The 15,452-nt window shown below is 35.7% G+C and overlaps 1 protein-coding gene across 1 annotated transcript in view; it reads right to left on the bottom strand.

The window, feature by feature from the left end:
- Positions 1–15,452, bottom strand: part of PKHD1L1 (PKHD1 like 1) — a 158,517-nt gene that overhangs the window by 27,694 nt on the left and 115,371 nt on the right. Inside the window, exons 59-67 of the mRNA XM_042923667.1 lie at positions 13,717–13,890; positions 9,268–9,371; positions 8,226–8,355; positions 7,176–7,297; positions 5,561–5,651; positions 1,835–1,983; positions 1,630–1,752; positions 735–846; positions 538–654 (exon numbers count right to left, since the gene is read on the bottom strand). Of these exons, the coding sequence (XP_042779601.1) occupies positions 538–654; positions 735–846; positions 1,630–1,752; positions 1,835–1,983; positions 5,561–5,651; positions 7,176–7,297; positions 8,226–8,355; positions 9,268–9,371; positions 13,717–13,890 (1,122 nt within the window). The remainder of the gene's footprint in view (positions 1–537; positions 655–734; positions 847–1,629; positions 1,753–1,834; positions 1,984–5,560; positions 5,652–7,175; positions 7,298–8,225; positions 8,356–9,267; positions 9,372–13,716; positions 13,891–15,452) is intronic.

The following is a 15,452-nucleotide window of genomic DNA, read 5'->3' as shown; positions in this document are numbered from 1 at the left end:
CTGGAAAGAATAAGACTGGATGATTGGGTAAAAGGAAGCCTGAGGGAAAAGCAAGGGTATGGGTCAATGGGAGTAAGCATATAAATGATCACAAAGCAGTATCAACTATGGAAGAAGCACTGAAGAAATAAGGGAACAGAATAATATAGCCAGTAGATGTTACTATGCTCTTAGGTTTTATAAGCTTAAATTTCTTCAGTTCTAAAGAGAGATAATAATATATAACCCTACTTACATAAAAGGGCTTTTATAATTGATAGAAACTAATTAATGTTAAATCACTATACCAGTGTTATTTCTGTTGTTTTAGAAGGTAAAATAAATGGGACTTCTTTAACATATACAAATTTGGCAGGGGACCACTCTTCAAATTGACTGATAATCTGATTTCTTTGCTTCTCATACTGAGCAGATTCATATATAAGTTTATTTAATCATTATTTTTTTTTATTTACAGTGAAACATTATGAGATATATTCTACATATTCTTTATAGAACTTGATTAAGTAGATTTTTCAAGACTATGTTTAAACTTGCCTGAGATATCCAAAAGGCCACTAATGGCATTGTAACTCATGATCCCTGCATGGGGCTTCCGGGGTGCCATGTTATGTGCTGAAGCAAAGGTAGGCCAGCAAATCCCACTTCTCCCACCTGTTATAAAATAAAGAAAGTTAATAAAATTCAAATATGCATTCATATGAACACCAAAATTAAATTTCTAAAATTTTCACCTGATGGAGGTCTGGTGCTCCGATGGGCAGCAGAAAGTTCGATATTTGGATCATCGTTAGTTAGGACATCAGAGCAATTAAATCCAGGGCTACTTCCAACAATTAATGAGCTCTATTAAAAAAAATTCAAACAGTACAGCTTAAATAATAGCTTTTCTTCAAGAAAAACATTATAATGGGTAATTCTAAATTCCACTGTAGCAAAACACAGCCTTTCAGTTTGAGAAATGGATCATTCATAAAACCAAGATGAAAGGATGTGATTTTATGCCCTGAATAGAATTACAGTCAAATTGGAAGGGGGAAGACAGGCAGATAAATTTTTATATATAATGACATATTTCTGTGACAGAAATATGCCCAGGGAAAAAGTAGAAACAAAAAGAGGAGAAAGTGTCAATACTATCTAAGCAAATTCAGGAAAGGTTTCACAAAGGAAATGAAATTTTAACTATGGCAATATTAGCAGGTGGCAAGCAAGAAGGGGTGAGGAGAACATGGAGGAGAGGGAAGGATACAGCATTTCCTGGCAGAAGACAATGAGAACAAGGGGAGGATGTTTGGACTAGCCAAGCTATGAAGTCATAGAGATCATTCTTCAAAAAAAAATTTTTTTTAACATTTATTTATTTTTGAGAGAGAGAGTGTGTCTGTGAATGGGGGAGGGACAGAGAGATAGAGGGAGACACAGAATCTGAAGCAAGCTCCAGGCTCTGAGCTTTCAGTGCAGAGGCCAACGTGGGGCTTGAACCCACAAACCATGAGATCATAACCTGAGCCAAAGTCAGATGCTTAACCAACTGAGCCACCCAGGTGCCCCATCAAGGAGATTGTTCTTATTGGAACTTCGAAACGTTCACCTTTTCTTCTTATTGTGGCTGTATTCATTTCTTACCTTAATTTGCACTGTTTTACTGGAAATTTTGTGAGATACAGCAGCTGGTGTGTAAATCATTGAAAAAATGGCCATTCCATTGTCAACCAGAGTCACATTATAGATATGCATACTCTCTGTGGTCTGTAAAACAACTTGTAGGTCACATAGCACAAAATACAATCATAAAACAAGATAAACAAGCACCATATTGGATCACATTTACCTGAAAATAAATTCCATAATCCCAGCATGTCCAAATGGTAAATCCTTGTATAAGAGAACATCCAGGAAGGCCATCTTGGTTCATATAAATACCATATAAACCTCCATGCGCTTCATTGTCAAACCACTTTTCCATGGGATTAGACTGACCTTGGAAGGAAATATGAAAACGGAGAATATTATAAGTCATGTCCTAGAGCTTTATGAACAGTACAGGTTAAAGTTAAATTTTTTAAAAATTAAATACAATAAAACCCTGGATTGCGATTAACTTGTTCTGCAAGTGTTCTGCAAGAGGAATAAACATTTCTAATAAACTTTAACTTGATAAATGAGTGATGTTTTGCAATATGAGTAGTACATGATGCCAAATGTCACGTGATTACGACTCAGCCCATGGTTCTTGAAATTTGCTTTGATATACAGGTGCTTTGGATTACAAGCATGTTTCTGGAATGAATTATGCTTGCAAACCAAGGTTTTACTATATATAATTCTTATGCAAATTTAAACATGATCAAATATTTTTATGGCTTGGCCATTTATGGCTTACTCTACTCAGTATTTAATCTTATTTAACTTGTCCCTTTACCAGTAGAATGATTGTATACTCATTTGCATAAGTTTGGTTTAGTTGCTAGCACACTGAATTTACTATATCTGACTAAACCAAACATGAATTTCATGAGAAAGTACATGAAGTTTGGATTCAAAGAAGGCTAATTTTGAAACACAAGTGATACCACATGCTGTTTATAAAATGCTTCCCCTACACACCTTTTTGTTGCTGGTTCCTTCCGGTCACCCCATTTTCAAGTTAAGTGTCACTTCCTTAGAAGGCTTTCTCTTGACTATCTGATTCAAAGTAGCACCTCAGTTTCTCCACATGGCAATTAAAATTATTTTATTATTACTTATTCATGAATTGTCCATCTCCTCTGTCCTATTAGAATGTAAGCTTCATGAGAGAACACACTGTGTCTGTCTACCTCATTGATCACCGTATTCCCAGAGTCTAGAGGGTAATGCAGAGATAGGTGCTCATTTAACTACCTGTTGAATTAATGTATGTATGACCTTGGAAACATTGTTTAACCTTTTAGAACCTCAGTGTCTTCATATATAAAAACTTTGGGGGCACCTGGGTGGCTCAGTCAGTTGAGTGTTCATATGACTCTTGATTTTGATTCAGGCCATGATCTCATGGTTTGTGAGATTAAGCCCCATGTCGGACTGTGAACCAATAGTGCAGAGCCTACTTGGGATTCTCTCTCTTTCTCTCTGCCTCTTCCTCTTTCTCCAAATAAATAAATAAACTTAAAAAATGTTTTAATGCCTAACTGAGAGTAGTTTCAAACTGAAATTAAATAACCCACATAAAGTGCCTCAATAAATGGACGCTATACTCATTATTAATATATAAGATAATTATGGGGCACCTGGGTGGCTCTGTCGGTTGAGTGTCTGACTTTGGCTCAGGTCATGAGCTCACAGTTCATGGGTTTGAGCCCCACGCTGGGCTCTGTGCTGACAGCTCAGAGCCTGGACACTGTTTTGGATTCTGTGTCTCCCCCTCTCCCTGCCCCTCCCCTGCTTGTGCTCTATTTCTCTCTCAAAAATAAATAAACATTAAAAAAAAATTTGTTTTAAATATATAGGATAATTGAGGTGGATATTTATGAAACTTTATTTATGCCCAAGTCAGATCAGCAACCTTAATAACTCCCTCCCAACCATGCATACATACATTGAAGGATTCCTTATATACAGCAGCATCACCTCCTGAACTTTACTTAGTACCAGTTCTCTTGTCCAAATCTCCTGGTGTTTGACTTCTTCCTATCTTCTATTGACTTTCCTTTCCTCCTAATGCTTTGGGATTGACATTTTACTTATCAACTGGCTGGATTCTGTTTTGTCTTCTCCATAAGAAGCTGTTCACATGTCTCTCCCTTGGTCCCACGCAGTGTTGCCCCTGGGACCCCAGTGTGGGTCAGGGTTCCCCTCCCCACCTCCTGGCCTCTCACTGTGGGCCTCTTGGTGCCAGCCTCCTACTTGCCTGGGAGGTGGACTGGATAGGTTGGTGTCCCATTCCATGAGCATAAACCCTCAATTCCTCAGTAATGTCTCCTATTTCAATTTCTCTAAATCCCAAACTTCCTTGTAAACACTCTCAATTATTTAGGAATATCACTAATTAAATATTCCTAAATATTTAATTAGTTGGTGAAACACACATATTAGTAAATGTTCATATTCACAGGTAGTATTTTGATTTAAAAAAATCCAGGACTACTTCAAACAAGTTGCAGAACTACATATTGTAAAATTTTAGTCAAAGAAAACCTTTAAGTTGTTGGGAATTAAAATATTTAATAAGAGCATATAATAAGGAATTTGTTGGAAGTTGTTTTATTCCTTCAAAATGTATTTTGCATAAGAATAATATTAGCTTAAGCCCAATGATTTTTGAATTTACAGAAAAAATACTGACTCAAACAATCTTAAAAACAACCATACTGAGATATAAAAACCAGATGTACAAGGGATATAAAGTCTTCAGAGAAAGTCCCATTTCCCCTAAGTTTCTCAAGAGGTGAACCCTGCAGTTCTAGTATTTATTTTATTTTGATCTGATAATTCATTTAACTAACTGAAAAACCAAAAGGTTATAAAAAATTATACAATAATAAGTCACCAGTCACCCTGATCTTACTCACCTTGTTTTTTTGTTTGTTTGTTTTTACACTTTGTGTCTCTTTAAACACAAATACCCTACATATTCATATTTTCTTTCCTTTCTTCCATAAAGCATATCACAAACAAAACCATATTGTATATATATTGTTCTGCAATCTCCATTTATCACTTAAGAATATCTTTGGGGATTTCTCTCTCCATATCAGTACATCAATATGTATCTTCTTCCTTCTTTTTGAGAGGTCCCTAGTGTTCCAATGTCTGGCTTTATAAAACTAGTCCACTGTTATTGTACACGAGGCAGGGCCCAGTTTCCTGCTAGCAGACAATGCTGTGATGAATCACTTTGTTCATAAGTCATTTTCTAAGTGTTGTAGAGGCAAATGTTAGATTGCCAGAAGTGGAAATGTTGAGCCAAAGGCAAATGCTCCTATAATTTTGGCAGCTACTGCCCTGGTCCCCTTTATAGGAGTTGGTTATATTTGTCATTCAACCAGCAATGTGTAGATGTCCTAGCTTTCCTACAGCCTTGCCAAAAGAGTAGTTGTTTGGTTAATTTTGGACTTTTACTCATCTAATAGAAATGTATCCGAGAACTGTTTATGCCCTTTGACTTTTTCATGCTTGTAGGTTTAAACACAGGAAGAGTGAACATTAATTCCTCTAAAGAAGAAGCATGAAACAGTGTCATATCCCTAGAGATATGTATCTCTATGCTTGAAAGTGTTACTTTTGTGAAAGTAGTAGTGGGATGAGGCACTCACTGGTCCAACACCAGCCACATCAAGAATTGAAGTGACTGCTAGAGTTTTTCAATCATAAACATGGAAGAGTAATTATCCTTAAAAGTCTATTCCTTTTTTCTTTAGACCCAATGGTATCTTCAAATAATTTAGCTTGTTGACTTCTTTTAGTGTCCTGGAGGAGGAGATACTATATATTGAACTAACAAACAATAATTATTTCTTTCTAACCAATTTGAACACGGTATTTCCTAGTTTTAGTGGCTCTGTGCCAAAAGACTTACTTGAGCAAGGTTCACCATCAATACGGTATCCCACCCTTCCAAATCCAGCCACGACATTATTTTGTAAGACTGTATTGGTCCCTCTGTTTACCTAGCACAGTGATAAAGAAAATGCCATGGGTCAGGCTCTTATACAACTATACAAAGAGATCAAGTATCAACATATATAGGAAAACTAATTATGACTACTCTTTAGGAGGAAAAATGTGTTTCATTATTCACCCTGTCCAAATTTACATTATAAATGAAGTATTGAAATTACCTTAGGTTCTTGGTATAAAATCATCACTAGATACTATGCCTTAGATTTCATTAGAAAACTACATGAAAGATATTTTTTTTTTATTTCAGTCACAAAATCCACTGGGTATCACTCAATAATTATAAGCCAAGGGCCAAATTCAGTACTACAGCAAGGTTAGTAGGATTTTATCACTCTTTGGTTATATTATGTTACCAATTTAACTTATTAAGAAAAAAACAACTAAGGCAATTACAGTAGACCATAAGATTCAATAGAAGCACTCACTAGTTTAAATAAAATCTGCTATAATAAAAACTGGTTAGGCAGTCACTGAACAATTTTATTTTATGAGACCAAAGTGGCAAAAAATGAAATGCATATAGTACAGAAGATTTAGTTTTCGCCTCTGGTGTCAGTGAAACAGCCAAAACTTCAACTATTTAAAGTATATTAAGCACTTTTATTTTTAAATATTATGATAAGAGAACAGAGTCAAGTGAAATCCATAAAAGTAAAATTAGTGTCTTTTCTTTCAAAAGGTACAGAAAACTTTAAAGATTTAGAATTGCCATTGGATGACATTTTCACATCTATAAATAGATGAAAGAGAACATTATCATAAATGTATATGTTTCAGGATTTTAGGTTTTACTTTAAGGTAATTGTTAATAGTTGCACAAAAACAAAACTCAATCCTTACCCCATATTCCGAAGAGAGCTATTTTTAAAATTCCTTTTGGTTCCTATGGCATAGGTAAGTAAAATAAAAACAAGATGGAGCTTTATTTCCTCCAAACCCTTCCTCTGTACTTTCTATTTGCTTGCCTGCCTTCTCATCCTACCCCTAACAACCTACAGTGATTGAAGAAACTTTATGAGCAACAAGAAGGGTTCAGCTAAGAATACCGATTAGACTAAATAACTTTGCATAGAGAATCATTAGAGTTTTAGATGAGAAAGAGATTTTAAAGATTCTGTAGTCTATTACTCTAATTTTCCTTACGAAGAAGAAAACTAAATTCAAAGTAGTAATATCGACAGGGCACTCAGTCAATTAACAGCAGAGAGACCCTGTACCAGAACTTCAAAGTGATAACTAATGTTGGAGAAACAAGGAAATAAGAGAATATTTAAACCACTGGACATCAACACAAAGAAAAATCCAATGGCTGTGGGAGCTTTCCACATCTTTTAAGAAAGTTTATTCTCTCCTTTCTTTAGCTTATTTTATTAGTTCACCAATCTTTAAGGAAGAAATAGTTTTCAGTATTTTGAGAATTACAGTTTCTACAGAATTTATAATCTTCAGTGAAGAAATTACAAATTATAATTTTGTATACCTTTGTATAACTATAAATCTGATCACTCTACCTCAATTGCTGCATGCCAGAGAGTTGAACTTAAATCCTTTCTGTTTTGATAGGTTCCCGGCCAAACTGAAAGTGCCACCAAGTTTCCTCGAACTCTGTTGGCATCCCCCCATATTCTTATTCCTGCAAAAAATTAATAAAATCCCCTCAAATACGTAAAAATTTGCAATGAGTCCTATGGGGAATGTCTTTCATGTTTCCATGAAATTCATTTTCTAGTTTGAGCCTGACAAATCAACCTCCTAAATTCTAGAGTACACCTTTTGAACTCTACCTCTTTAATAGACTACCTGCATTAAAATCTTCTGGGGTGCCTATTAAATATGTGGGTTGACAGGCTCTGCCTCAGATTTTACCAAACACATCAATTTTGTACACATTAATGAGTTTGTATTGTGCTTTATATTGATATTCAAGAAAGTATAACCCCCTAAAACCAAGTCCAATTTTTAAAAAATAGTAACCTTTATTTGTGAATAATCTTTTTGATTGATATGTGAGGAGTATTTTAAGAGTCATAGTAATTTAAACTATTGGTGATTAGATGATTCACACGATATCATGGTCTGGTAAATAATTCTAGAGTTGTACTGCTATGGCTATGATAGCCATAGCCACATGCAACTACTTCAATATAAAGTAAGTACAATTCAAGTTAAGTGCAATTAGGGGTGCCTGGGTGGCTCAGTCAGTTGAGCATGTGACTCTCGATTTTGGCTGGGATCGTGATCCCGGGATCATGGAGTGAGTTCCATGACAGGCTCCATGCCTGCTTGGAATTCTCCCTCTGCCCTCTCCCCGACTCGCACTCTCTCTCTCACTATAAAAAAAAATAAAAAGTACAATTAAAATTAAAAATCCAGTTATTCAATCACAGTAGCCACATTTTAAGTGCTCAGTAGCCACATGTGGTTTAGTAATTACCGTATTAGCATAGATATAGGCCATTTCCATGCTCACAAGAAGATCAATTAAACAGCATGGCTCTAGAGTCTTCAGATAAGATTGTCTCAGGAAGCATGTTATTTGGACAAAAATATTATCATACTACCTTCCCCCACTGTAAAGTGAATGATGTTGTCATCTATGTCCACTCCATCTGTTCCAAACACACCGATTGCTGGGGAAAAGCCATTATGAAAGGCACAGCCTCGAATATAAGATGAGCCATGATCTTGAATCTATGAAACATCAGGATTCAGTGAAAATTTTACAAATAAAATTAAATATATTTGAAGAAAAAATTTGAAGTAAGTGATTTTCAGGAAATAAATGCTCATAAATAAAATACTCAATTTACTTTCCATGAAAGAAGATGATTTCCCTGTATATCTTTTAATCCTGGAAATTTCCATGTCTTCAAATTATGATTAAGTAAAGCAAAAATGCATATTTAAATGTAGATAAAAATTCTGAAGTACTTTTCTATGCATTTATTTTCTATCATTACCTATAAAATGTTAAGGAACTAAAAAGTATTTTTCAGAATAATTTATTATATGATTAAGCAGGGACTTTTTTTAATTAAAAAAGGTGATGCTCTAGGCAGGGGGTTACAGTCAAACGTCTGTAGGAACCAGTCAATGAGTAGGACTGGGGCTGCAACCTCAAACCTGCAACATTATTTTTCATTTCCATAAGAAACATGTTCTCTCTCATTTTTTCTTCAATCACCAGCCTTCTAAGCACATCTATTTTGACAGAGGCTTGGATATGCACACATACTTTTCACTTGAGAAATATAAGCAAACCCCGCTATGTTTAATAGAAACTATTTGGAAGTATTTTTGGTCACTGCAATATAAAGTGGAGATATGAAATAATATCACAGATCTTTAATTCTTTCACCTTTGTGCTCCTTTTTTCTGTGTTTTCTTTCTGCCTTTTTTTTTTTTTACTGACTTTAAATGCGTGACGTGGGTAAATCAAATGCTATGAGTCTAAAAAAGTTGGTGCGAAATGTATCTAAGGAAGTTACATTAGATCATAGTTTTAGCAATTCTAAGATATGGCATTTTTAGTAAAGTTAAATGAAAATCAAATCAAAATCAAAATGTTTCATTTTGAATATACACAAAAATTCAAGTACAAACCTGTTCTAAGTTAAGAAATGTTACTGCATATCTTGGATCTGTGCTATCCCTGAAGCCTTCTTGACCACAGTGATAAAATTCCACATTGCTTATCCTTGCATTTCCTGGCAGGGTAGGGAAGAAAGAGTTACATTTTTTTTTCTTGAAATAATAAAATTTGTGGTTTTGTAAGCTATAAGAATTGTAATTTTCCAAATAACAAATTTGTTTTTAACTTTTTCATTGAAATTTCATTTGTTCTTCTTTGTTCCTTTAATCTAAATAAGGCAGTATTTCTGGAATTTTTTTCACTGCCCTCCACAAGGGCCTTTTTGGACTTTTTTCTAATAGCCTCCCCTCCCCATGAAATTTCAATACCTCAGATATACTATATATCTGTTAATATATGGTGGCTCTTTGGGGGCCACAAACCATTGCTCATGTAAGTTTTTTGGTCCTGTTAAGAGCCATTTTTCATCCCCTTGGTAGTGATATTGTCCCTTTTGAGAACGCATGACATAAAGCACAAGATATAATTTACCCAACAGTTCAATTTTGATGCTCTAAAGAGATTTCAAGGGCATTATCTTTACATAATCCCTTCCAGAATAAGCATTGTAAGTATCTGCTCATCAGTTTGTCATAAGTACCATTGAGGTGACAAGAGACAATTTCATAGATTAGTAATAACAGCAATAGCAATCCATGAGAGATTACTCTGCCAAGTGCTGCACTAAGGGCTTAAAAGACAATTTGTGGTTTAATTCAAATCCTATGAGTTAGGAAGTTTTATTATTCTTATATTCTATATAAGAAAATAGAGCCACAGAGAATCATGGCTCATAAGCAACAGTAGAGGATATTTCCTGTTTCAAAAACTGATATTTAATAAAATGCAGCGGAGAAGAGTTACTTTGTACTGCAAGGGAAAAGCCTGTCTCAAAACCCATGAGCCAGCAATTGGATGTACGATGAAGAACATAATCATAAGCTAGAGACAGAGAAGAAATGGTTACTACAGATCATCTGGGCCTATAAAAGCCATAGATGTGTATAACATCACAAAACAATTTATAGGAGCAAGGAAAAATTGTCATGAGTATTGGATCCATCATGGATTTGAAGTGAGGCAGGTGTGGATTAGTATCCATGGTCAGAGCAATTTCATCCCTCTAATAATCTATTTATCTGTCTTTAAAAGGGGACAATATTTATGCATAGCACTATGGGGATTAAATGAGATAATATATGTTAAATGTTTAGCACAGTGCCTGGAATATTGTGCCATGATCATCATTACTGTTACCATCAGTTAAGCTCCTGTTGACATATTATAGCCAACAGGTAGAAGCTATACTGGGATGACTTCTTGCTCAGTTTAAAAGCTTTCTAAAATTAGAACTGTTGCAAAACATAATAGGCAGAATTATGAACAAGTGAAGACCTGCTAAACATTTCAAGAATAAATGAGTGAATCCTGGAACCCAGATTGTGGGATCAAAATATCAGTTTCCAAATAAAAGAATCAGCATTACTTGGAGGAATGACTTAGTCTCAGGCTCGGAAGAACAAAACAAAAGACATGTGTTTGTCACATCAGAAACTGAAGAAGCTAACGAAACCTAAATCAAAAGGACTTAGGCATCAACATGAAAATGTTTTGAAGGTCAGTAATGGGCCATTTTCATTTGTCAATGGCAACTGGGCATTTGTAATATCAGTAAGATTAACAATCACAATCCATATATGGATTAGAAAACACCAAATATGTTTAAATCCACAGAGCTCATAATGACACTAATAACAAACAAAAATTAAAGATGCTTTGTCACCTTTGGAGAATGGTTGGGCACCAACTTACTACTTCAGAACTAGGTAATAATAGGAAAGAATCAGGCATTTTTCCTACACTTCGTATATAAACTATTTCTCAGGGTAGTCAAATAGTTGTCTGGGGAAGCTTCTCTTTACAGAAATATTCTAGATTACAAATAAGAAGGGAGTGGTAGAATTAAAATATCACCACTTTAAACCTCAGTGATTTAACAGATCCAGGCAATGATCATTAATAGCTGCTAACTTCACAAAAGAAGCTTATCAGACACAAACGGAATAATCATACATTACATGTCTACTTAGTGGAAAAGTACACCGTCAACCATGAAGAATTCTTTCCTAAAAATTGGGTCTGAGTATGATCAATTTTTTAGCTCTAAACTACCTATGATAGAAAATACAAAGGATACAGGAACAAGTGAAGTTCTAGGGATGAATTACTAAATTCTAGACTGTTGGAAATACTACTGAACAGGTGATCTAGGTTCTTTTGTACATAAACTGCAAGAAGAGATACATGAATCAGAGATTTAAAATTCACAGGGGCACCTGGGTGGCTCAGTCGGTTAAGCGTCCGACTTCGGCTCAGGTCATGATCTCACGTCTGTGAGTTCGAGCCCCGCGTCGGACTCTGTGCTGACAGCTCAGAGCCTGGAGCCTGTTTCAGATTCTGTGTCTCCCTCTCTCTCTGACCCTCCCCCATTCATACTCTGTCTCTCTCTCTGTCTCAAAAATAAATAAATGTTTAAAAAAATTATAAAATTCACAACCAATTGCAGCATGGTCTTATTTAGATCCTGATTTGAACAAAGGGAATGCAAGCAGAAGGAAGGAAGGAAGGAAGGAAGGAAAGAGAAAGAATAAATTGGGGGAGTCTGAATAATCATTTGATATAAGGAATTACATTAACATTTTAGCATCTGATACTTACAAACATTTTTATTTATTTTTATTTATTTATTTTTTAACGTTTATTTATTTTTGAGACAGAGAGAGACAGAGCATGAACGGGGGAGGGTCAGAGAGTGGGAGACACAGAATCCGAAACAGGCTCCAGGCTCTGAGCTGTCAGCACAGAGCCCGACGCGGGGCTCGAACTCACGGACCGCAAGATCATGACCTGAGCCGAAGTCGGCCGCTCAACCGACTGAGCCACCCAGGCGCCCCTCTTACAAACATTTTTAAAGTCTTTTAAAGTTACATGCTGAAATATTTTTAGCTGAAATAATATGTGATTGCTTCATTTACAATACCCAAGATATGGGAACAACCTAAGTGTCCACCAATGGATGAATGGATAAAGAAGATCTGGCATATATGAACAATGGAACATTATTAAGCCATTTAAGAAAAGAGGAACTCTTACCATTTGCTACCATTTGCCACAACACAGACAGACCTTGAGGGTATTATGCTAAGTGGGGTAAGTCAGAGAAAGACAAATACTGTATGAAACTCATATGTGGAATCTAAAAAAGCCATATTCATAAAAACAGAGTAGAATGGTGGTTACCAGGAGCTGGGGTGGTAGTGGTGGGGAATTAGGAAGATGTTGTTTAAGGGTATAAACTTGCAGCCTGCGGCTAAATAAATTCTGGAGATCTAATGTACAACGTAGTGATTACAGTCAACAACACTGTATTGTAACTTCAGAATTGCTAAGGGACTAGATCTTTATTGCTCTCGCCACACAAAAGACATATTATGTGCATGAAAGAGATGTTAGCTGACACTACAATGGTAATCATATTGGGATATATAAATGTATCAACATAAATACAGTGTACACCTTAAACTTATACAATGTTATGTCAATTATATCTCAATAAAAAAATGTATGTGGTTGCTTCAAAATAACCCAGGGGCTTGAAGAGAGTGGGTGGTCGTATAGTTGAAACAAGAATGACCAAAGTTGACCATTGTGGTACCTAGTGATGGGTACACTGGGGTTCATTACACATTTCTCTATGTTTGAAAATTTTGTATATATTTGAAATTTTCCTTCAAACAAAATTAACAGATCTATTGTGCTTGTTATCAAATGATTTCTGTTTGGGTGAGAAGCTGGGCTGTTACCTAAGGTCATTATTAATTTAATAATTCTTATTGTCTATGAAGATAAAATAAGTAGAAAAGTGTTAGGGATTTGGTTGTTGAGGGTAGCACCTGGGTTTACATAATCCCTCTCAAGGCTTCATTCTCCCATGTGTTAAAAACAAGACAACAGGCCCAAATTGGGAGTTGCTTATGCTCGGCCCCATGTCACCAAACTGAGACTGAACTTAATTACAGTTCCACTCCCAGAAATGGAATCTTAAACCAGTCAGTCAGGAATCACCTGATCAGCACTGGTTAGGTAATCTCCCTGATTAGCCCCTGACGTCCCCTAGAGGCAAGTAACCTGCTCCCTTCTGCCTGTAAAAGTATTTCATTTTGCACAGCTCTGTGGAGCTCCTTTCTATCCGCTAGATCAGACACTGCCTGATTCACAACCCATTGATTAAAGCCAGTAAGATCTTTAAAATGTACTCACTTGAATTTTTTAAACACGTGTGATCCTAAAAAGAAGTGACAATTGTTTAAGAAATGACTAAACATAGAAGAGACCATGTTATCTTTCAAATTTGTACCAACCTTTAAATGTCATCATATTTTCAGTGAATGAGCTGACCAGGACACGTGCACCAAAAGATTCCTTGAACCAACCTGGGTAATCTTCACCAAATATTTTGATGTTCCTACTCAGTATCCCAACATCAGCTGCTAACGTGTAGCTCTGACCTGTTCCAGGAACATGGTATCTTTCAGCTACAACAGAAAGGACAGCTAGATTATTACCAATGCTGAGAAATACCTGTGTTTATCAGTTCCTTTGTAATTCACAGGCCACATAAATTTCTAATATGCCAAAAGTCAACACAAATGTGTGAATTAATTAGATTTGCATGCTTAAACATACATAGATGGCAGACTGAAATTATGATAGTTTTAATTTTTTTCTTTCCAAGTTTTTATTTAAATTCCAGTTAACATATAGCATAATATTGGTTTCACGTGTGGAATTTGGTTATACAACACTTACGTACAACACCCGGTGCTCATCCCAAGTGCCCTCCTTAATCTCTCTCACCTATTTAACCGATCCCCCCCCACACCTGCCCTCTCGTAACCATCAGCTTGTCCTCTATACTTAAGAGTCTGTTTCTTGCTTTTCCTGTCTTTCTTCCCCCCCCCCCCCATATTCATTTGTTTTGTTTCTTAAATTCCACGTATGAGTAAAATCACATGGTATTTGTTTTTCTCGCACTTACTTGTTTCACTTAGCTTAATACCCCCTAGCTCCATCCACGTTGTTGCAAATGGCAAGATTTCACTCTCCTTTATGGTTGAATAATACTTCACTGTGTATATATGTACGTATGTATATACATATATACCACATCTTCTTTATCCATTCATCAGTCAATGGATATTTGGGCTCTTTCCATAATTTGACTATTGTAGATAATGTTGCTAGAAACATCAGGGTACATGTATCCCTTTGAATTACTATTTTTGTATCCTTTGGGTCAATACCAGGTAGTGCAATTGCTAGATCATAGATGGTTCTATTTTTAACTTTCTGAGGAACCTCCATAGTGTTCTCCAGAGTTGTTGCAGCAATTTGCATTCCTACCAACAGTGCAAGAGAATTCCCCTTTCCCCACATTTTCTTCAACACCTATTATTTCCTGTATTGTTAATTTTAGCCATTCTGACTTGTGTGAGGTGATATCACACCAGTTGTAGTTTTGATTTGATGATGAGTGATGTTGAGCATCTTTTGATGTGTCTTTTAGCCATCTGGATGTCTTCTTTGGAAAAATGTCTTTTCATGTTTTCTGCCTATGCTTTAATTGGATTATTTGTTTTTTAGGTGTTGAGTTGTATAAATTCTTTATATATTTTGGATACTAACCCTTTATCAGATATGCCATTATTCCCCCATTGTGCAGGATGCCTTTTAGTTTTGTTGATTGTTTCCTTCACTGTGCAGAAGCTTTTTATTTTGATGAAGTCCCAATAGTTTATTTTTACTTTTGTTTTCCTTGCCTCAGGAGATATATCTAGTAAGAAGTTGCTACGGCCTATGTCAAAGCACTTACTGCCTGTGTTCTCCTCTAGGATTTTAATGGTTTACTGTCTCACATTCAGGTTTTTAATCCATTTTGAATTTGTTTTTGTATATGGTATAAGAAAGAGGTCCTCTTTCATTCTTTTGCATGGTGCTTCCAGTTTTCCTAACATAATTTGTTGAAGAGACTTTTTCCCATTGGATATTCTTTCCCGCTTTGTTGAAGATTAGTTGACCACAGAGCTATGGGTTCATT

Source organism: Panthera leo, chromosome F2 (assembly GCF_018350215.1).
Source record: "Panthera leo isolate Ple1 chromosome F2, P.leo_Ple1_pat1.1, whole genome shotgun sequence".
In the NCBI taxonomy this organism is placed as follows: domain Eukaryota; kingdom Metazoa; phylum Chordata; class Mammalia; order Carnivora; family Felidae; genus Panthera; species Panthera leo.
Note: the sequence above shows the minus strand (reverse complement) of the source record. Positions and strands in the feature narration are given on the sequence as shown.